Here is a 22,208-nt window from a genome sequence, read left to right as displayed (position 1 = left end):
GAAACATCAAAATAATTGAGAAACATTATATTTGCGGCAACTGCCGCCCCATGGGGTGACGGGGCCTAGTGACCTTGAGTCCTCATCGCCCATAATATGCTCAACATCCCAGCTTCATCACAGCTAAAGTATGTCACATCTTGAGGTTATCTCGAGATGATTTCGGGGCTTTAGTGTCCCCGTGGCCCGGTCCTTGACCGGGCCTCCACCCCCAGGAAGCAGCCTGTGACAGCTGACTAACACCCAGGTACCTGTTTTACTGCTAGGTAACAGGGGCATAGAGTAAAAAAAACTCTACCCATTGTTTCTCACCGGTGCCTGGGATCAAACCCAGGACCACAGGATCACAAGTCCAGCATGCTGTCCGCTCAGCCGACCGGCTCACATACTGTACAATATTTTTAAGTTTCCAGTGATCAGAGATTGCATTTTAACAATGCAATTAGAGAAAATAATATTTTGGAAAGAATTTATTTTCGGCACACTACGGGTGTGTAGTATTTTAATGCAGAGCAGTGCAGTAGTTAAAGGAAAAGTTTGTTTTCAAAACCTGGATGAGGAGAATTGTGCTGTGCTTTGACCATACAGTTTCAAATGTGGATATGATAAAGCTCCAGAAGCTCGGGAATCTGTACACCAGTAGATTGACGGTCGAGAAGCGGGACCAGAGAGCCAAAGCTCAACCTCCACAAGCACAACTAGGTGGGTACAGGTGGAACCTCTTTTTTTCCATAACCTTCCCCTTTCCTGCAAAGGTGGCTCATTTTCAATATTCTCTCTTAGTAATAATACACATTGGCAATGTCTTCCCTCATGTTATACATTTCCCCCGCCTTGTGAAAATTCACAAACGCCGCCACCACACACAGGTGGTTCTTCACGTCAATGTTCGTCAGAGGGCTCAAATTCATGACTAGTTCCTGATAAATGTTTCTCATTACTAAGAAACACCTCGTCCAGCTCAACAATAATTCTGGCAGGGGAGACAGATAGGTTTGAGCTGATAACATATCCTTAGAACTGGCAGGACTTTTGAATATGATGCTGTACCTTAAATCACTAAGTGATTGGAGCATATGGGACACTTGATTTCAAGTAAATGGAGCAGCGTGAGGGGGTAAGTGAACATCGTGACACGATGCCCTTAAATATGAGAGACAAGCATATTAGGATAAGTGGCTAGAAAATATCTAACACATTTAAAACTAGAACATGTATAGCAAATCAGCAGTAGCTAAATACCTGTAGTGTGCCCATTACATAACGGCGTGTCTAAGCAAACATCTGCTAATTGTCCTCGACGGACATGCTCTTCTTTGGCGGCTACATTAGAAAAAATTATTCTCCCTGGTCCAACTCCTAGGTGTTGTGCCTGGGCAAGAATGTTTGCTTCTCCATGAGCGGGAAACCGTAACAGCCATACAACTGCCTTCGGCACACGCTTTAAAATCTGACGATGACAAAACCAAATTATTTTCCAATATAAAGTAGGAATGGTAAATTGTATAAGAATATTATATCCATTAGTTTAATATTTCAGGATAACTTTCTTACATTGCACCACATTTGTAGAGTTGAAGGATCAATTTTGTACAACTGGTTGAAATTACAATAGATGACAGCATCATCTGGTAAATTATACTGTTTGCGTGTAGTAATGAGAATATTTTTGGGAGGTTCCTCTCCAGTAGCAGCTTTGTTGTTGATTTGCGTTGTGGCTAAACCATTTTGCACAACTAGTCCATTTATAGTAGCTTGAGCCAAACCAGTTTGAATCATCGACTGCAAGGCAAAAATAAATTTACAAAATTACGACATGAAAGTTACCACTAGTAACTGCATCCTAATGCAAATTAACTAAATTTGTAATATTTAATTGGTTAATATTGTTCAACCTTACATGCATTTACTTTCACAGCCATATATTTTCCAGGACCTAAGGTGAAAGGCAAAGATGATATATATAATTTAAGCAACGTGTAGATCACATGCTACAACCCACATGTGTTGTAAAGCACGAACCTCAATAGGTGCAGTTGTAGGAAGTTGAGCGACTGTAACTGCTACTTCAACAGAATCTTTGGTGGTAGCAGGTTTCACCACCTCTTTGACGGTGAGCACCTCGGCATTTTCAATTACAGTGTTGAGGTCGGTGGTGTTTATTAATGCTATATTGTCCTTGATGCAATCCTTGTTTAATAATTTAGGGTTGTCCTGCAAAGAATAAATAAGAGTTTATACACGCTTAACAAAACTGAGTTTTATTGCAATCAAAGTGATGAAACAAAAGAATGACATTATTAAACTTGCATTATTTAGGGTGATTTATAAAAGGAAACTATTTCTAAGTCAGGGGGTGGTGCATTTGTGTGGTTCAATTGCAAAAACCAGTCCAGTTATATCATCTTTTACAGTAGCACCAGCAAAAGGAAGCAAGTAACAAGATTGATATACTATGAAATGTAAAAAAATGAAATAACAAGGTGAAAATAAATGAAAAGGAGGCAAACAGATTCCAGGTGGAGGTCACCAAGACCTTCAATTCTGGGTCCCTAAAGACAAGAGGGGCCAACTCCAGGGCAATCAGCTGATAGATATGCCACAAATGCCTAACATGGACAAACCTAGCCTATAAAGTCTTGGACAAACCTAGCCTATAAAGTAACACCTGCCTGAAAAGCTTAAAACTGGGGAAGGGGCAGAATCTATAATGAAGACTCCCTATGTGTCGTCAGCTGTGCATCTTAAAATAGTTCTAAGATAAGCATGCTGCATAAACGAGGAAATTCCCTTGCATCACAAACATACTTTAGTGATAAAATGTTTAAAGATGATATATACATGTGAAGGCATTCTCTACAAATAATACAAAAATGATCGAAATACAATAGAATCTTCTGAAAACAACATGGCATCACTACGAGGTGCATAATTAGCTACATTATTTAGTAAATTTATCACATATTAAAGAAATGAACATCATAAGCTTATCAAATAAATACAAATTACAAATATGCAACGAGAAACTTACAATAGAGTCAAGAAGAACCCGTTCTGAAAGATGAGGGAACATGTTTTTGTGATCACCAACAAAGAAGGTATCAGGCATATATGCAAGCTTCTCACTGTACTGTGATGCCACTCTTAGAGGAGACGTAATACGATCGGTGATAAGGTAGTCCATGAATGGAGCTCCACTTGTGCCTGGGTACCCCAACCACATCACCTGGGAAAACAAAAAATATTATCTAAATATTACCAGAAGTAATATAATATAATGTAGGGAAAATCTAGCGTTGAAAGTAATGAAACGCAATTTTCAGGGTGAGCCCCTACGGCTCCCTGGAGCTTATCGAGCTAAAGTATGTTATATTAAACCGGGACATTAGCTATGGAGTTCAGACCTACCAGGGACCATGAGCCAGAACCTAGCCCGTTCAGAGAGGTTGCAGGAAGCAATGGTCCAGGAAACACCCCCTCCCCCCAGAGGCCAACGCAAACAAAATAGGACCTTTAAAAACCATCTTGAACCAAAGGGGCTACCACAAACTGAGGAGAGGAATGATAAGAGAGCACCCTGACCAAGGACGAGGACAGTTCAGGCAGCACATGAGCAGGCTGAAGGTGAAACAAAGCCCGAGAAAGTGTACGAAACGGGGCAGATGTTACAGCCACCCATAACACAAGCTGGAGCGGCTCCGCCAGCGCCGCATAATACGTGGTGAAAGTAAGAAGCATCAAAGAACGGTCCCGAAAAACCAAGAAAGGACAAGAAACCCGATGCAAAAGAGAAGACAACCTACGAAAAAAAAGAAAATGGTGAAAAGAAACGCCAGGAAACTTCATACTGTCGCCGAGACGAAGCTCGCAATGAAGCCACCTGATCACCATAGAGATGGTGATACACCCTCATCAAAGATCAGACGCGAAGAGCCGAGGAGAAGGCCGAACCAGCCACGTACCGGACTGGTCCAACCTGCTGAAAGAGGCGGAGCTGCTGGAAAAACCCGGGTTCGGACACCGATCAAGCAGCGTCTGAAAACAAAGCTGGGCCGGCCACCAAGGGGCCACGAGGACTACTCTCTTTGGGAAGGACTCCAACTGAGCCAGACCCCGAAGCAACAGCTGGACCGTGGGAAGAGGTACAGGTACAGCCTCCACATCACTGCACTAGGCTGTGATGTGGTGGAGGCTGACTCCATACACAGTTTCAAATGTATATATAATAGAGCCCAGTAGGCTCAGGAATCTGTACATCAGCTGACTGCCAGTGGAGAGGTGGGACCAAGAGCCAGAGCTCAACCCCCGCAAGCACAATTAGGCGAGTCCAATTAGGTGAGGTAACTCCACCTCGACCTGGCATGCACGCTGCAAACTTAGAGGTCATGCTCGCAGCGTGCGGGAGAGCGTTCGGCGACATCGAAATGTGTATACTCGTTTCAGTTTTCTCAACTTAATTCTCGTGCTACATCGTTCGTTTTGGTATCATTGTGTTCACAATAGAAATCCCTACAGGTGTATATGCATATAATGTACAAAAAGCCTGGCGTGACTCCCCACAGCAAAGCCTAAAGTTTCCCGTGAATGAGCACCAATTTGCACACAGCGGCCTAATGTGTATACTCGTTCAGTTTGATAACATCAATATTCGTCTAACGTCTTTCATTTTGGTATCAAATTGTTCGCAATATAAAGGCGCATATTTTAAAACTAGTCTCATAATAATAGAGCAATAACTGGAATTTTAAATATTTTTTAAATTTGGACGCTCATAATCACAAAAATATTTATATCTTTCCAGGGTTCTGACATAAATTTTCATGTTACATCTTTCATTTGGTATCAAATTGAGTGGAATTTAAAAGCGCTCATTTTGAAGTTATCCCAAAGTCGATCGGAAAAAAAATTAATTTTATACAAATATTTTATTGATGGACTCAAATAATGTCACAAGAAAAATTGGCAACACAAAGTGTCACGAGATAGGGTACTGGCGACACATTAAGTGTCACGAGATCGGGCAAGTGTTAAAATAGCAGGGACTCCACTTGCTGATCTCGCACCCTTACTACCACCTAAATAAGATAAGATGAATTATCCTTCAATTCTGTGACTTGGCCTTCCTCTATAAGACAACTGTGTGACTGCACGCACGTGCACAATAAAATCCATGGATTATTTTCAATATCTTTATTGTCTGTATTTTCTTACTGATAATTCACTAAACCAAGACCTTCTACTCACCTGGATTGGTGCAGGACGAAGGGCAAAGATTTCATTCCGAGCTCCTTTTGTGTAACCATTCATGTTCACAAGAATGTGTATTCCATCTTGATTTATGCGATCAGCAGCTTTGCCATTGCAAGGAATTTGCGAGAGATCGATAAAATGTTCAGCTTCTCTATTTATTTTATTCCTAGAAAAAGAAATAAATTTATTAAAATTTCTAATTCCTGGGGATCATGTTTAATAATAAAACTAAGAAAAGCGCTAAACAGCAATTGAGACGACAGTAGACTCCTTACTCCAATTACACATTTGTTCATCGACAATTTCATGAAATGTACTGGGCTAGAGTATTCAACCTGTTTGGTGTACAAACAAACTCATGAACCACACAACTAAATGATCATGTATATATATACCAGGGCCTCAGTGCTGTCATCGAGAGAGGAAATGCCTGCTGCATCCAAGGCACACGCCCTCCCTCTGAGGGGCTGCAGGAAGTTTTGAAAATGTAATTGTTGATACAAACATTCATGCACATACAGTACACATACATACATGTACATACATGCAAACATTCTTATGCTTTTCTTGGGTCAAACTTGCCAATTATAAAATCTAATTAGCAGGGCCAGTTCTGATTTTTTACTTATCAAAATTTACATTTTACTAAAATGTAGCAATGAATATACCACAACGAAAACTATTTTTAAGATATCCTCAGTAGCTCCCTGATGCAGTGACTCTGTATGGTACCACAGTCATCAAATAATGCTACCAGGGCCCTAGACTTGCGACAACACACACTTGCATACCATGAAAGTTGATGGAGACTACTTTGTGGAAAAAGCTAGTGGACCATCTGGAGCAAAAGAACTTTGTAACACAACATCAACATGGGTTCAGGGATGGCAGGTCATGCCTCACAGGATTAATTTAATTCTATGACCAGGGAACAAAAATCAGGCAAGAGAGGGGTGGGCAGACTACATATTTTTGGATTGCCAGAAAACCTTTGACACAGTACCACATAAAAAACTAGTGGCACAAGCTGGAGATGCAGGCGTGAGTGAAAATGAAGGTACTCCACTAGATAAGGGAGTAATTAAGCAACAGAAGACAGTGAGTCACTGCGAGGGGTGAAGTATGAGATTGGCGAGATGTCACCAGTCGAGTCCCGCAGGGATCAGTCCTTTGACCTATACTGTTTCTGATATATGTAAATGATCTCCCAGAGTGAATAGACTTGTCCCTCTCATTGTTTGCTGATGATACAACAATTAAGAGGAGGATTAAGACAGAGGAAGATAGTATGAGGCTACAAGATGACCTAGACAAACTGAATGAATGGGCCAACAAATGGCTACTAAAATTCAACCCAAGTAAATGTAAGGTATTGAAACTAGGCGGTGGAAATAGGAGGCCAGATACAGGATACCGAATGGCAGATAAAGCCCTTCATGAAAAGGACAGAGAGAAAGATCTAAGAGTTGATATCACGCCAAACTTGTCTCCTGAAGCCCACATCAAAAGAATAACATCAGCAGATATGCAAGCCTGGCTACCATCAGAACTGCCTTCAGGAACCTGTGTAAAGAATCCTTCATAACCTTGTATACCACACACATAAGACCAATCCTGGAGTATGCATATAAAATATATATATAAAATGCTCAAAATCCCGGCGTAACACCCCGCAGCAAAGGCTAAAGTTACCCCGTGAACGAGTACCAATTTACACACCACAGCCAAATGTATATACTTGTTAAGTTTCAGTTCAACATCAATTTTTGTGTTACGTCTTTCATTTTGGTATCAAATTGGTCACAATATAAAGGTGCGTATTTTAAAACAAGTCCTATAATAATAGATCTATAACTGGAATTTTAACAAATTTTAATTTTGGACGCTCATCATCACAAAATTTAGATCTTTCAAATGTTGACATAAATTTTCGTGTTACATCTTTCATTTTGCTATCAAATTGTTCGCAATCTAAATGCGCGCATTTTAAAACTAGTCCCATAATAATTGCACAAATAGAATTTTAACAAATATTTTGAAATTTTGACCAAAAACATATTTATACTCTTTCAAGTGTTCCGACATAAATTTTTGTGTCGCATCTTTCATTTTGGTATCAAATTGTGCGCACTCTAAATGCGCTCATTTTAAAATTATCCCGAAGTCGATCAGATAATAAATGAATTTTATACAAATATTTTTTTATTGGATGCCAGCACAGTCCGATGCTCGGATTCGAGAGAAAAAAAATCGGATGCCAGGGACGTTCGAAGAGTGCGATAGTGTTAAACACATATTCATAGCATAGTATAATTCCAATATCATTAAACATAAAAATGAAAAAAAATAAATAAATAGATTGCAAAATTTTACACGGTATCATTGCAAGTAGGACTAGTACACACACACACTACATCAGGGCATAAATGATAAAATATTTGGAGCAACTAGGTCTACTCATTTTTTTAATTATCATTGCTAAACCCCGCCCCCTCACACACAGGGATCTTCTTTGTACCATTATTTACAAATCTAAAGCTTTAAACTGACTTGCAATAGCAATCTCTCAGTAAAAATGTTGGCCTTTGGGAAATTCTCCCCGTAAAAAGTGTCACGAAAATACTTAAAAATAATTACCTAAATGTTGTGGTATCATCTGAACTTACCTAAATGCTGTGCTATCATCTGGACTGAGAGCATAACAGAATATCTCCACCCGAGACCTGTCATGCAAGCCAGGGATGCTCTGCATAAGGTGCGAGGTGGGATGGTTGCCAAAGTCGGACGATACGTAGCCCACTCGAACACGTCCTTCAGGTGTTAACTCGGATGGATACTTGTAGGGTTGCTTGTGTAGCACATTAATCTGTAGAAATATGTATGATTGTCATAAACCTTATTAAGGTCTATCTTTCCGTGACATGAAGGGTACTCTCTAATGAATATTTAATAATGTTCACGAACCTTGAAGACATCTTCCTAAGACGTGCAGACCGATGTTCCTGCGATGGCATGTCATCACTGTTCCCCTTAGGAAATGCGATCAATACTTCTCAAGTTGAACGGGCTGCACCAAACAATTAATTTATTACCTGAATTTTGGTGGCCTGCTTCCTTTCAAGCAATGAACTGAGCAATGGTTTCTTCGCTTAGTTCTTTGGTAGGTGCCATAACAATGTAATACCAACAACACCACTATTAACTATGATAACAGACTGCGAGGTGCCATAGCAAGAAGTGCAAACATAACCACTCGCTATGAATGCCCAGGGCTTAATGAGCCTCCCAGTTGTGTGTCTCCGGGAAGTCGGGAAACCCCCTGACGTCGTGTACTCGGCACTGAATTCTCTCTCCCATATTCCACCCCACACAACTATCATTCTTTTTATGGAATAAATATGCACCGCCTCGAGCAGGGTGGCCCAAACGTTTTTCGAGTACTCTAGATTCAACATTGTAAAGAACAAAAAGATTGAGAAAAGTTCAGATATTTAAAAGTAGGACACGTGGGTGAAATGAACAAATCCACAAGGGCCGTGACGAGGATTCGAACCTGTGTCCAAGAGCATCCCAGACGCTACCTTAATCGACTGAGCGATGACATGGTCAAAGAGAGTTGAAACTGAAGTTCTACTGAACTTACTGGATCCTGCAGCCTCTGGATCCTAAGTTCAATAGAACTTCGGTTTCAACTCTTTAGACCATGTCAAAGCTCAGTCGATTAAGGCAGCGTCTGGGATGCTCTCAGACGCAAGTTCGAATCTTCGTCACGGCCCTTATGGATTTGTTTATTTGATGCATCACGTTATTGTGATTTCTGTGTGACATGTGTGAAAGGCTGGACATGCAAAGCAAGCAGAGAAGTATGACAAAGTGGGATGCACTGAAAAGAATAGTGGACATTAACTGCACCTACAGTTTAAAAATAAGTAGAATGTCAAAAATTTAAACAAACCAACAACAAACAGCTAGGAGGTGAGACATCACTCCAAACAAACCATTAGTTAATTACAAATACCAGGCTCCTTACAAGCACAGATTTTTATTATAGGGTGTTGAAATGTTATTACTTTAAAAATATCACATTATAGTTATAATAAGGTAAGAAAGTTGTTCACCTGTGGAAAATTTTGGAACAATCATATTTCTGATTTCAACATTAGAGCGCATGAAAAAATTGTGCACGTTTTACACATCTTGCTCGTTAAATGAGACAAGCCAAATCCTCACTCAAGGACAATCAAAGTAATATACAGTATCTACAATCACTACAAAATCTACAGTATCTACAATCACTACAAAAAAAAAAGTAAATCACTAGTTTACCTTTTCCATACAGAGGTTGGCATGCCTATTGGCAATAGCCTTTCGATATTCATGGGACAATGGGTACAGCATTGAATGGTGAGGATGAACGGATGGAAGACGGTTGCGCTCCAACTGCTCACCAACAATGGCAACCAGTTTCTTCATACGAGCATCATAATCGGTCCAATCACACACAATTTGTAGGCAATGGGCAAGATTACAATAAGCATCTGGAAAGTCTGGCTTCAGTTTCAGTGCTGTCCGGTACGACTAGAAGAAAAGAACGAAAACAAGAAAGTGAATTATAATTTAGAGACTTCCCTATCTTTAAAATGCAGACAATAAAGAGAAGTATTATTAAAGAAGTAATAAATTGCACCTTTCTGTACAATGACCTAAGTGTAATTACAAGATTAGAGCTATGTTTGTTGTGCCTTCTCAATACTCTCTCATATAACACATTGGACTCGACAGCCTACTAGCTGCTCGGACAAAATAAGTACATGGAGCACCACGTGGCAAATGGAATTTAATGTGCATAAATGCTATGTTGTGGAATAAGAGAACATAGACCCCACACAACCTATGAGGAAAATCATTTAGAGACTTTTGATAAAGAGAGAGATCTAGGGGTGGTTATAGATAGAAAACTATCTCCTGAGGACCACATAAAGAACAGTGTACGAGGAGCCAATGCTACATTTTCTAACTTCAGAATTGCTTTTAAATACATGGATGGAGAAATACTGAAGAAATTGTTCACGACTTTTGCTAGACCAAAGCTGGAATATACAGCGGTTGTATGGTGCTCATATCTTAACACTATCGGTCACCGGACAGGTGCGCGGTCAACTTACGGGTCATGCACCCGACGTGCGGGCGAGTGTGCGGGTAAGCGCACGGTGACACCTAAATGTCAATACTCGTTCCAGCCTTCTCACCTTAATTCTCGTGCTATGTCACTCGTTTTGGTATCATTATGTTCACAATTAAATTCCCTGCAGGTGTATAAATATAATGTCCAAAAGCCTAGTGTGACTCCCAACAGCAAAGCCTAAAGTCGGCAAAAGTTACCCGTGAGCGCACTTAGGTAATTACAAAATCAGTAAAATGTGCATACTCGTTCCGTTTTTCTCACCTTAATTCTTGTGCTACGTCGCTTATTTTGGTATCGTTGTGTTCGCAATTAAATTCCCTACAGATGTGTATGAATATAATGTACAAAAATTTGGAGTGCCTCCCCGCAGAAAAGCCTAAAGTTACCCGTAAACGAGCACCAATTTGTACACTGCAACCTAATGTGTATACTCGTTCAGTTTAATAGCATCAATTTTCGTATTAGGTCTTTCATTTTGGTATCAAATTGTTCGCAATAAAAAGGCGCGTATTTTAAAACTAGTCCCATAATAATAGAGCAATAACTAGAATTTTAACAAATATTTTATTTCTGGAAGCTAATCATCACAAAATTATTTATATATTTCCAGTGTTCTGACATAAATTTTTGTGTTACATCTTTCATTTTGGTATCAAATTGTTCACAACGTAAAGGCGCGCATTTTAAAACTAGTCTCAACCTATTAGCACAATAAATAGAATTTTAACAAATATTTTAAAATTTTGACCAAAAAACCTATTTATAATCATACAAGTGTTCGGACATCAAGTTTCATGTTACATCTTTCATTTTGGTATCAAATTGTGTGCATTCTAAAGGTGCTTATTTTGATACTATCCCGAGGTCGATTGGATAAAAAAATGAATTTTATACAAATATTTTTGTAGTGGATGCAAGTCCGGTCCAAGGTCAGGACTCGGGAGAAAAATAATGGACGCAAGTCCGGTCCAAGGTCAGGACTCGGGAGAAAAATAATGGATGAAAGTCCGGTCCAAGGTCAGGACTCGGGAGAAAAATAATGGACGCAAGTCCGGTCCAAAGTTACCGATAGTGTCAAGAAGCACATCAACAAACTGGAAAAGGTGCAAAGACCAGCCCATCCTCCGAATAGACAGTTCGTTTTAATACTAAATATAATAAGTACAATCCTGACTATCGGCATAGTACATAAACACACTTAATCACCAGCACTGCACCAAAATATTGTGAATATTAGAGTTTACCTAAAAAGCTGTGTAGAAAACCACAACCTAACCTAACCTTGGGAGTGTAGGAGAACAAGCATGTAAATAACATTTATTGCTCCTTAATTACAATTAGTACTTAACATATAGCTATATTGATATTACAATTTTATAAAACTAATAAAATATTATATATATATATATATATATATATATATATATATATATATATATATATATATATTTTATTTATATATATATATATATATATATATATATATATATATATATATATATATATATATATATATATATATATATATATATATATATATATATATATATATATATATATATATATATATATATATATATAAATAAATAAATCTTATGCATTCAGAGGAGGGAAGGGGGGGGGGATGTCAGCTATAATAGAATGGGGTCGTAGCCCAGGGGTTAAAAGACGTAAAATATATAAATTTTCCAGCTTACTTGTATAGCCTCTGGGATGTTACCAGAGTCTTTGTGGATGGAGGCCAAGTTGGAATGAGCATCAGCGAAGGCCGGGTTGATTTGGATGGCACGTGTGTAACACTGAAGAGCACCTTGAATATCTTGCATTTCCTTAAGTGTGTTGCCCATATTACTGTGAAGAAATACATCAATATATTATGTGCAACAAAATTTATAGGTGGGTCCTTTGTATCTCCTTTGTTCTTGCTACCTGGCAAGTTCCACCCAATTCAATTCACACATGGCTCTTACAAGTCTTACATTAGCATATACTGTATAAGTTTACTGGGTACCAGTGGCCAAAACCTGGCCCACTCTAAAGAGGTGCAATCAGGAAAGAATTGAAGATCACCCTAAACAAGAAAAGGCCACCGGAAAGGCGAGTGAACCAAAAATACAAAGAGCGATTAAAAAAAAAAAAGCATAGAAAATGGGTCGGTGAAACCCAGAGATTCATAAACGAAGCTGTGGAGAAACGGTTCTCATATTTGTTTCTTCTGTGCACCACCGGGAAACTGTGCACCATCCTCCTCTATCTAACATTCTTAAACCCTCAGTCTTATAGCCATAAAGATGGAAAACTGATGCCATTGAATGAGAAATTGAGGGTCCCAAGGAGCTCCCCCAAAAAAGGCATTTCATTGCATTCAATTCTGGTTATCTAAGAAGGCTCATAATGGTAGCTCCTTTCTGTTATGTCACAATGGAAAAAAACAAAAAGGATCACTCATTAGGAGGCAAAGGGGAGCTGCAGAAAATACCCCCAGGCAGAGGAAGCTAGCGACAATGGTCACACACAAGCCCAGGGCAAACTAACACCTTTGAGGTTCGTCAAAACCACTGAGCCCATATATTTACAAGCAGACAGGCCACAAGGCTGAAGCTCAACTCAGACTTGTGCACAGCCAAAAGTGTAACAGCCTTCCAACAGGAAACAGACAACGGCTCGACGACAGATGACGTCATACTAGTTTGCTCATTTTTGTTTGGGAAGTTCTGTCCACTCGTTCGGCTTTTGGTTGCAATTTTCACCAGAATAGGGGTTTGTTTTGGGATACCTACCATTCTGGGGTGCCTAACCCGGTCGATGGCAGACATTCCCCCTTGCCTCTAGAGGGGGGCCAGGTTCTGACTCGTGGTCCATAAGAACTCCATACACATGACTGATGCCAAAGTCTGACATTAGCGTATCAGCCTAGTAAGCTCGGGGAGCCGTAGGGGCTCTCCCCAGAAAAGGGTGTCAGTTTACAGGAGCCTTGAGGAAGCCGATGCGAACCCCGTGTAGCCGTGGAACTTTTAAATCTTGCGTGGCACTCGCACCAATAGCTGTGGTGCGTAATTCCGTTACTGTTATCCACCACAGCTATTGACATGTTGCGCAGTTTGAGGATCTGAAGCACAAGATGTGAGATGAGAGGCCAAATGCCACACGTTAATTAAAAAAGTTGAAGAAAGATGTTCGGTGTTGGAATTAAATCAAAATCTTTATTCACTACCAAAGTAGATTTTAAATCTGCAAGGCATAACAATAAATGAGGCCTAACAAAGACAAAAATCCCCATTACTTTTTCATCAATAGCAGTCTGGCTAGATAACCAAGTCCCAAGCTCTATCGAGACATCGGGACAGCTTGAGAAAATATCACAATGGAAACCATACACAAGACGCATTCAAATCACAGTCTAGAAAATAAAGGCAACATAAAAGATTTGTGAATAATCATGTCAGAAGATCTTACTTTCAAAGAACACAATAAGTAACTATTACAACTGCATGAAAAATGAGAGGCTGGATAACAAGATCCTATCAAACAAGAGATGCAAAACCAATAATGGGAATTTTCATGTGTTTTCTAGGGTGGAATATTGTTGCACTTTAACAGCCTCATTCAAAATTACTATCTGAATCTATTAAATAAATTACAGTACCTAAATTATTGGGAACATTTAAGATTCCTCAATTATTCTCTTAAGTGCAGGCAAGAGATATACATAATACAGTAATTTACACTTGGACATATCAGCGGGACTGGTTCCAAATCCGGATCCTTATGAGGCATGGTAGAAGTTCAAAATAACCCCATTGAAAAGCAGAAGTGCAAAAGGTACACTAAGAGAGAATTCCATTCTTATCAAGGCCCAAGACTTTTAAACACTCTTCCTCTAAACATAAGGGACACAACTAGTCGACCTTTCAAGGTCTTTATCGTATTTGATAATCATCTCCATAGGGGGTGTTGAGACCAGGCTGCGAGCAGCTTCATCCAACAACCTGGTTGACCAGACGACCAACCGGGAGGCCTGGTCTGAGACCGGGCTGCAGGCTGTTGATATCCGGAAGCTACAAAAGGTAATCACAAGGTAGGTAGGATACATGATCAAGTGAGCTATGATTCATACATCAGACTAAGCAGTGGGGTCTAACAGCTTGGATGACAAGACCATTAAGTGGAGGCCTTGTCAAAGACCACGCTGGGTGACGTTGGTCCTTGCAATCAACACAAGGTAAACAGTAGGCAAGATGAGAAGCTCTAGAAAAAAAGGACATTCAACCCTATCAGAGATGATCAGTTTGAGAATCCACGGCCAATGACAGAGTGAAATCACAAAATATATATATATAAGAGTGAATTGAGGAAAATCTTATTCATGGACTCTGTAAATACAAGCCTTAACACTTGCCTGTAAGCATCAGCAAAAGTTGGCTGGATACGAATGGCTTCCTTGTAATGCATGAGGGCTTCATTAAGTTTGCCCTGCTGCTGAAGAATGGAAGCCAGGTTGGAGTGTGCTGCTGCAAACTCTGGAAACACCTCCAGAGCCTTAAGGTAGAGGCGCGTAGCATCCTCAGTGTGGCCCTGCAAAAATAGCAAACTGGTTACAATATATCTATTTCAAACATTGCTTGGTTTTCTCATTCAAACCACTAGAAGAACTAGGTATCTTGACCGTGTTCCGGCACCGTGTTGTTCCAAAACCAGTGTTCTAATAGCTCTTTATTATCCTAATTAAACTAAACTAAATAAAACCAAAAAATATACTGTAATATGATACACATCTGCTATTTGAGAAATTATTCATGTTATTAGCACAACAACTCCAGAGCGAGTGGACGAGTCTAATCCGTGTGCACACCACCCAGCACGAGCACAGCCGTAGCCAGCACGAGCACAGAAGCAGCTGAAGCCAACACAGCAGCAGCGAACACCAGCAAACCTGATGCAAACATCTAAGAACATAGTGTGTGTGGAGTGTACAGTTAGAACATGTGTTCAATTTAAGTACATAGTGTTAAAGTTTTAAGAATAAATTAAGGTTTGCAGTAATTTTAGTGTACAATAGTTTTCATAAACTGTCTCAAATTACAGCACAGTACGCATTTCCTGTACAGTACTTACAACTCCATGAGAATTCAAGATGGACAACAATAACAACAATAAGGTAAATAAAAACTGAAACAGTATTTTTAGTAGAGTAGCAATATATAAGTACAGTGTATAATATGACAATGCATTTTTATTGTTTACAAGAAAACAAAAGAAGACTGACACAAACGCCTCCTGAAGGTCGTCACCTGCAACGAATTCAACCCTGCAAAGCAACGGGGTTGATCCCAAATAGTGCGTTGAATGGAGGTTGTTCTATACCAGAGCCCTGCATTTAATGACTTAGGTACAGCCCCATAAAGGCTGTCAAATCCAGTTGATACTTATTATTAAGTATAAACATTGTGAGTGAGAGTTTAACATTGGGTTGTGTGTTCCCCTCCTCCCCTGATGCAACAAAGAATATAGGTGCCAACAGGCGCAGCGTTCACTGGTTTAGGTTAGTAGTAGGGTTGACACCTTAGCGGCGCCATCGGTTTTTAGGGAATGGCCCTGCAGAGTTCTTAAAGGTTTCTTATGGGGATATTGGAGGCAAAGGCGCTGCTGTGTCCCACCAGTTTGAACGAACTTTTAGAATGGCGCCGCAAAGTTCTTAAAGAGTTCTAATGTGAGAGAGTCGAAACAAAAGGGCCCGATTTGGACTTAAAGATTTCTTATAGAGGAAATTAAAAAATATATCAGAATTCAGTTTTATAAAAATATTTTCAGAGTTCATATAAACATAGTTTAAGAAATTGTTATAGAAAAACTCATGGACAAAGTCCGCTCCGGTGTTTTTGAAAATAAACTCGTCAAAAAGGTCAAAATGATATTTTAAACTGTAGGCTTTAAAGTATATTCTTATATAGAAAATATAACATATAATATAAAAATTATTAATTTATGCCACCATGAAGGAAGACATTCAAAATAAACTAGTCAAAACAAACCACAGTCGACTGCTTCCAAGACTTTCACACTCGAAAACAGCCAAAGAACTCCCCCAAACTAAGCGAACAAATGATAGAAAATGTTACATAATTAGCGCCTGCTCATTCGCCCCACCCACCCCTTCCCCTGTTTAAGGGAAGGGGTGCGTGTTAAATACTTGAACACGCAGTTTAACCACTGCACTGCCCAAAGCACCTTTAGGCACTCTGAGAGGTGCTATTTTTCTAACCTTTTTTAATGTTTTCATTACTCTGTTTTAAAATGGAAACAGTTGAGTTTGGAAACATTTTGATATTAACTTTACTTGAACATTTATAAAAACAACAAAAATATGTCCTTGACAATTGCACCAAATCATTTTTGCAGAAACCATGTGCACGGTGAAGTGGTTAAGGGTTAAAATAAGTCCCATATTATTCGAACAATAAGTTGAATTTTTTACAAATTCTTAAATGAATGACACCATTTGCGTCATCACACACACTGCGTGTTTTAGTCTTATGCCGCATATTGCGGCATCAGGCAGCGAAAGTGTTAAATACCAGCTTATTTTATTTCTTGTAATAACAAAAGTAAATAACTTACCTGTTCCCTCTTGATATTGGCAAGGTTATTAAGGGAATCCGCATGAGTAGGGCAGAGACGAAGGGCAGTGTTATAGCATTCCTCTGCTTCATTAACCTAAAAAAAAAAATTATACTCACATGAATGAATGACGAAACTTTTTACATCTAGGCCTAGTTTAGACTGAGCTAGCTCATGGTTGTATGCTTTAATACTTATGCCCAATATGCAAACCAAAAAGGCCCTTTCAAAATTCGTACTCAGTATATGGCTAAAGGTCTACATCCACTATAAAGATCCTAATTTCCAACTACTCTTGTCATATTTCTAATATGAAGCCATCTTCCAATCTCTCTTGGCATGCCCATTCAAAGTGAAAATCTAAACTCTCTAGAGCACACATCAACAAATCTTAACTGTATAGTGACCCTGATATTTGTAATAGGCAAAAATTTAATTACAGTCAAAGGATGACTTAGCAAGAGTAGGTAAGGATGGTGATGCAGGCATTTCAGGAATTTCTACGCCAACACTGTTTAACTCATGATGTTTTTATATAGATTCTACAGAATCTATATTTAAAACTTACATTGTAAATTTATAGAATATATCTCCAAGCTTCCATGTTATTTGGGAAGAGATGGCACAGATACATTTATATGGGCCAGAAATCATGGTTATCGAAGGTAGCATCCAACACGCCGTCACTTGTTAAATAGGGCTTGTGCATATTTGTATGTTATTTATACTTCCCGACAAAACATCATACATTGATTATACTTTTTACTTTACATACATAAAAATTTTACATAAACAAAGGGAGGCAAATGTCATTTGCAGGTGCTGGATCGCAGTCACCTCCCCCCACTCTGAGGATATGTAGCTGAAAATCTTACACAAATTTAACATTTATATGTTGCAGTGGTTCTATAATACCTTTAAGGATCATCTGCTTCTTAACCACTGTGCTGCGCCGACGTTATAGTTAAAATTTGAAGAAAATCAGCAGGCAGCACAGCCATAATATCAGTGATGCAATATGAATTTACATGGCAAAGAAAAACCAATGCATCATTACATATTCTGAAATACAGTACAATTAAAATAACATGCAAACACTGAATTCTAAACAAACAAATCAACTGCATTCTTTTTACAAACCTGTCCTTTCTCCTTGAGGGCATTTGCCAAATTGCAGTATGCATCTGGGAAGTTGGGCTGAAGTTCAATTGCACGCCGGTATGTGTCAATTGCAAGGTCAATAAGTCTGTATAAAAGTTAAAACACAACATTAGTGACAACAGCAAACAAAATCATTAATACATTTAATTTTTTTTAAATCATTTAATTAAATCTTTTAAATTTAAGTCAAATATATCCCAATTTATAATTATGAATTATTTTTCTCTGGACATCGTTCCCGATTGAGTTAGTCACAACAGGGAAAATTCCCAGGTAGTATAATTTAAACAAGGTTTTAGATTGTTCTAATACTTTTATGCTATCACAGGACATAGATGCAGAAAGTATGAAGTGCAGACAATGATGCATAATACCTTGTATTTAAATATCAGCTTATTGGTCAGCACTTTTATATTTTTATTTTTGCAGGGATATTGCTGTACAAGCCCTTGCTGAACATGAGTAACTCTTAGTAAGCCTCTGGTTGGCTCACTACAGTTATTCAATTCTGTCTTAGGCATTGGATGAGCATTCATGACTTGTAATGTAATGTTGCCTTCCGTAAGATAATGTCCAATGTGTTTAAAACCTTCTATGCTGTAAAATCTCGGTTGAAATCTTATTCGGGTTTTACCTCTGCACTGTGTTAGATGACACACACAAATCACAATAGCGTGATACATCAAATGAACAAATCCACAAGGGCCGTGACGAGGATTCGAACCTGCGTCCGAGATCATCCCAGACTCTGCCTTAATCGACTGAGCTACGACATGGTAAAAAAATTGCAACCAGAAATTCTACTGAATTTACTTGGATCCAGCAGCCACAAACCAGGATTTTACACAATTCTCCCCATGCACTCGAGCTATGTCAATAGGCCATTCTACCTCTTCGCCCTTACTTCTTTACACACAGAAATCACAATAGTGTGATGCATCAAATGAACAAATCCATAAGGGCTGTGACGAGGATTCAACAAATCCTTGTGGATTTGTTCGTGTGTTGGATAATGTTCTTGTCGTCTGTCTGGCACAGTCATATATATTGACTGGACATACAGGTTCAAAGTGAATGTTAATAGAGAAATGTTGAATATTACTATGAAAGGTATTAGGTATAAACCACAATACACATGGCAAGGTTCCATTACAGGATATATTACATTACAGGCACAAGGCTGCCGACTAGAAACTAGCACTCTTTGTGGTCCTCTCACTTAGCACACATCACATTGTATATTCCCCCACCTAACTATTTTTATAATATCTTGGAAAGTATTACATCTATACAGGATTCAAATGACAGTTTATTGTTCAGTGCCACATGATAAAAAACATATCATGGGTGTTTAAGCAAATGTATTATATATTATTTATAAATCAGATATGAAGACAGTATTCTACATCACACTGCATGATACTGAAGACTAACTTCACCCCACGGCTCATTTTGTACTATATTGTTGTATGTACTGCAATGTCATTTTCTGGGCGAGAGCCCTAAGGCTCCCCCGAGCTATACCAGGCTGGTGTGTATATATTAGACTGTGGCAACAGTCAATCGAAGGAGTTCTAGGCCTACTGGGAACCAGAGTCAGTAGCTGGTCCCCTCAAAAGAGGCACTAGGAGCAATGGGCCATAGACACCCCATGTAGTTGGAAGTAGTCTATATCATCTACCAGGTCAGGCATCCAGAAAGGTAGGATGTAATTACCTAAGTGTAGTTACAGGATGAGAGCTACGCTCGTGGTGTCCCATCTTCCCAGCACTCTTTGTCATAAAACGCTTTGAAACTACTGATGGTCTTTGCCTCCACCACCTTCTCCCCTAACTTGTTCCAACCGTCTACCACTCTGTTTGCGAAAGTGAATTTTCTTATATTTCTTCGGCATCTGTGTTTAGCTAGTTTATATCTATGACCTCTTGTTCTTAAAGTTCCAGGTCTCAGGAAATCTTCCTTATCGATTTTATAAATTCCTGTTACTATTTTGTATGTAGTGATCATATCACCTCTTTCTTCTGTCTTCTAGTTTTGGCATATTTAATGCTTCTAACCTCTCCTCGGAGCTCTTGCCCTTCAGTTCTGGGAGCCACTTAGTAGCATGTCTTTGCACCTTTTCCAGTTTGTTGATGTGCTTCTTAAGATATGGGCACCACACAACTGCTGCATATTCTAGCTTTGGCCTAACAAAAGTCGTAAACAATTTCTTTAGTATATCGCCATCCATGTATTTAAAAGCAATTCTGAAGTTAGAAAGTGTGGCATAGGCTCCTCACACAATATTCTTTGTGGTCCTCAGGTGATAGTTTTCTATCTAGAACCACCCCTAGATCTCTTTCTAAATAAGAATTCTTTAAAGATTTCTCACATAATATATAGGTTGTGTGGGGTCTATGTTCTCCTATTCCACATTCCATAACATGGCATTTATTAACATTAAATTCCATTGCCAAGTGGCGCTCCATGTACTTATTTTGTCCAGGTCTTCTTGAAGGGCATGACAATCATCTAAGTTTCTTATCCTTCCTATCCTTCAATAGGTGGTTGGGTCCCGAGCCCTATGGTCAACACCCCCCCCCCTTCTGCCCAGTATAATAGAACAGGGAAATAAAGATTGATGCTACAATGAAATTGTGCACTGATGCCACATTGTGGTAGCCTCACCACAGCCATAAAACCTATATAAAACATTTAAAAACAATAAATATTCAAAGGATTTTTAAATCATTATAATAATAACCCACAAATATCCATAATTACTAACTACAATGCTAAACTCAAATAAACTTCTTAAATAAGAAAGAATAAACACATAGTAAATCCACCTTGCCTTCCAACAATTCAAAAGAACATTAAAGTTGTGCTACTACTAACCCTTGCTCATAGTATACACAAGCCAAATTTCCATGAACCACTGCATGATTTGGAGAAAGGTTCAGTGCTCTGAGGTATGCTGCAACAGCCCTGGAAAAAAAATAATTAGAATTTTGAAAACCACGAAACATGTCAATAAAAACAGTATTCATAACGCATTTGGATTCAAGCTTACAAATTATTACAGGGCAGTCCACAAGGAACACACCCCTTGTTAATTGTAATAAATATAAATGTCCTACTCAGAGGAATGGAGTTACATTTAAAACTGGCAGTGCAGTAATAATTGTAAATCCTATTGAATAATAATGAATATAACCATCAATGCTTCAAGGCAAAGCTATACTGAGCTATAAAAAACATTTATCTAGGAATTATGGTAAACCCTCCAATTTAGGATTTTAACTCCAGAAAGACAAGCAAAATAAATAGTATGCATTAGTTTCATAATTCATTGGCATCATGTAGTTGGGATCCAACTAAAAAGCTGGATATGCTTTAACTGCACATAGGTGAACAACAATATCACCAAGCAGGTATAGCACATGTAACAATGAATGTGGCTTGGTGCGATGAATGTAGCCTAGTGTGATGGGGGCTACAGTGATGAATGTGGGCTAGAGTAATGAACATGGGTCGGTGTATTAAACATGGACTGAAGTAAGCTGCACGGGGGGGGGGGGAGACATCTCCCGTCACGCAGGGTGCAGTCGCACCTCCACAGATCTCCAGTATCGGATATTGATACTGGTAATGGCTCAAAAGGGCCACCACTTACGGGCTGGGCTATTCATGCCCGTGCCACCTTTAGGGTGGCTTAATCTTCATCAATCAATCGAAGTAAGCTGATTGTGGTAGCGAGTGCATGGGATAGAGAACAGTGGTCTTCATATGGGTGGTAAGAGGCTTAGAGCAGCCAAGCTTTAAAGTTGAGAGGCATATTGCTACAAAGGTCAAGAGGATGCAATTGGGTTAATATATTTTATCTCCCGGTAGTGTAATAAAGCTTCTAGATCAAAAACAATAGCTACCAGAGTTAAAGAGCAGAGTAAAGGCATTATGAATGAAAGCTGGAAATCCACCAGGGTGTCGAATGTGCTGCGACACTTGCTAGAGC

General features: G+C 39.1%; 1 protein-coding gene across 1 annotated transcript in view; it reads right to left on the bottom strand.

The window, feature by feature from the left end:
- The window catches only part of LOC138349830 (UDP-N-acetylglucosamine--peptide N-acetylglucosaminyltransferase 110 kDa subunit-like), a gene marked incomplete at its 5' end in the record, with an annotated part of 29,839 nt that extends 8,658 nt beyond the window's left edge, over positions 1–21,181 (bottom strand). The window contains 12 exon segments of the mRNA XM_069318805.1: positions 1,243–1,450; positions 1,555–1,782; positions 2,023–2,214; positions 3,032–3,226; positions 5,245–5,416; positions 7,917–8,116; positions 9,577–9,828; positions 12,133–12,286; positions 14,835–15,010; positions 17,054–17,149; positions 18,194–18,299; positions 21,092–21,181. Of these exon segments, the coding sequence (XP_069174906.1) occupies positions 1,243–1,450; positions 1,555–1,782; positions 2,023–2,214; positions 3,032–3,226; positions 5,245–5,416; positions 7,917–8,116; positions 9,577–9,828; positions 12,133–12,286; positions 14,835–14,887 (1,654 nt within the window).
- Positions 21,182–22,208: the final 1,027 nt, after the last annotated feature.

This window comes from Procambarus clarkii, chromosome 91, assembly GCF_040958095.1.
Source record: "Procambarus clarkii isolate CNS0578487 chromosome 91, FALCON_Pclarkii_2.0, whole genome shotgun sequence".
NCBI classification, from domain to species: Eukaryota; Metazoa; Arthropoda; class Malacostraca; order Decapoda; family Cambaridae; genus Procambarus; species Procambarus clarkii.
This window is presented reverse-complemented; position numbering and strand designations above follow the sequence as displayed.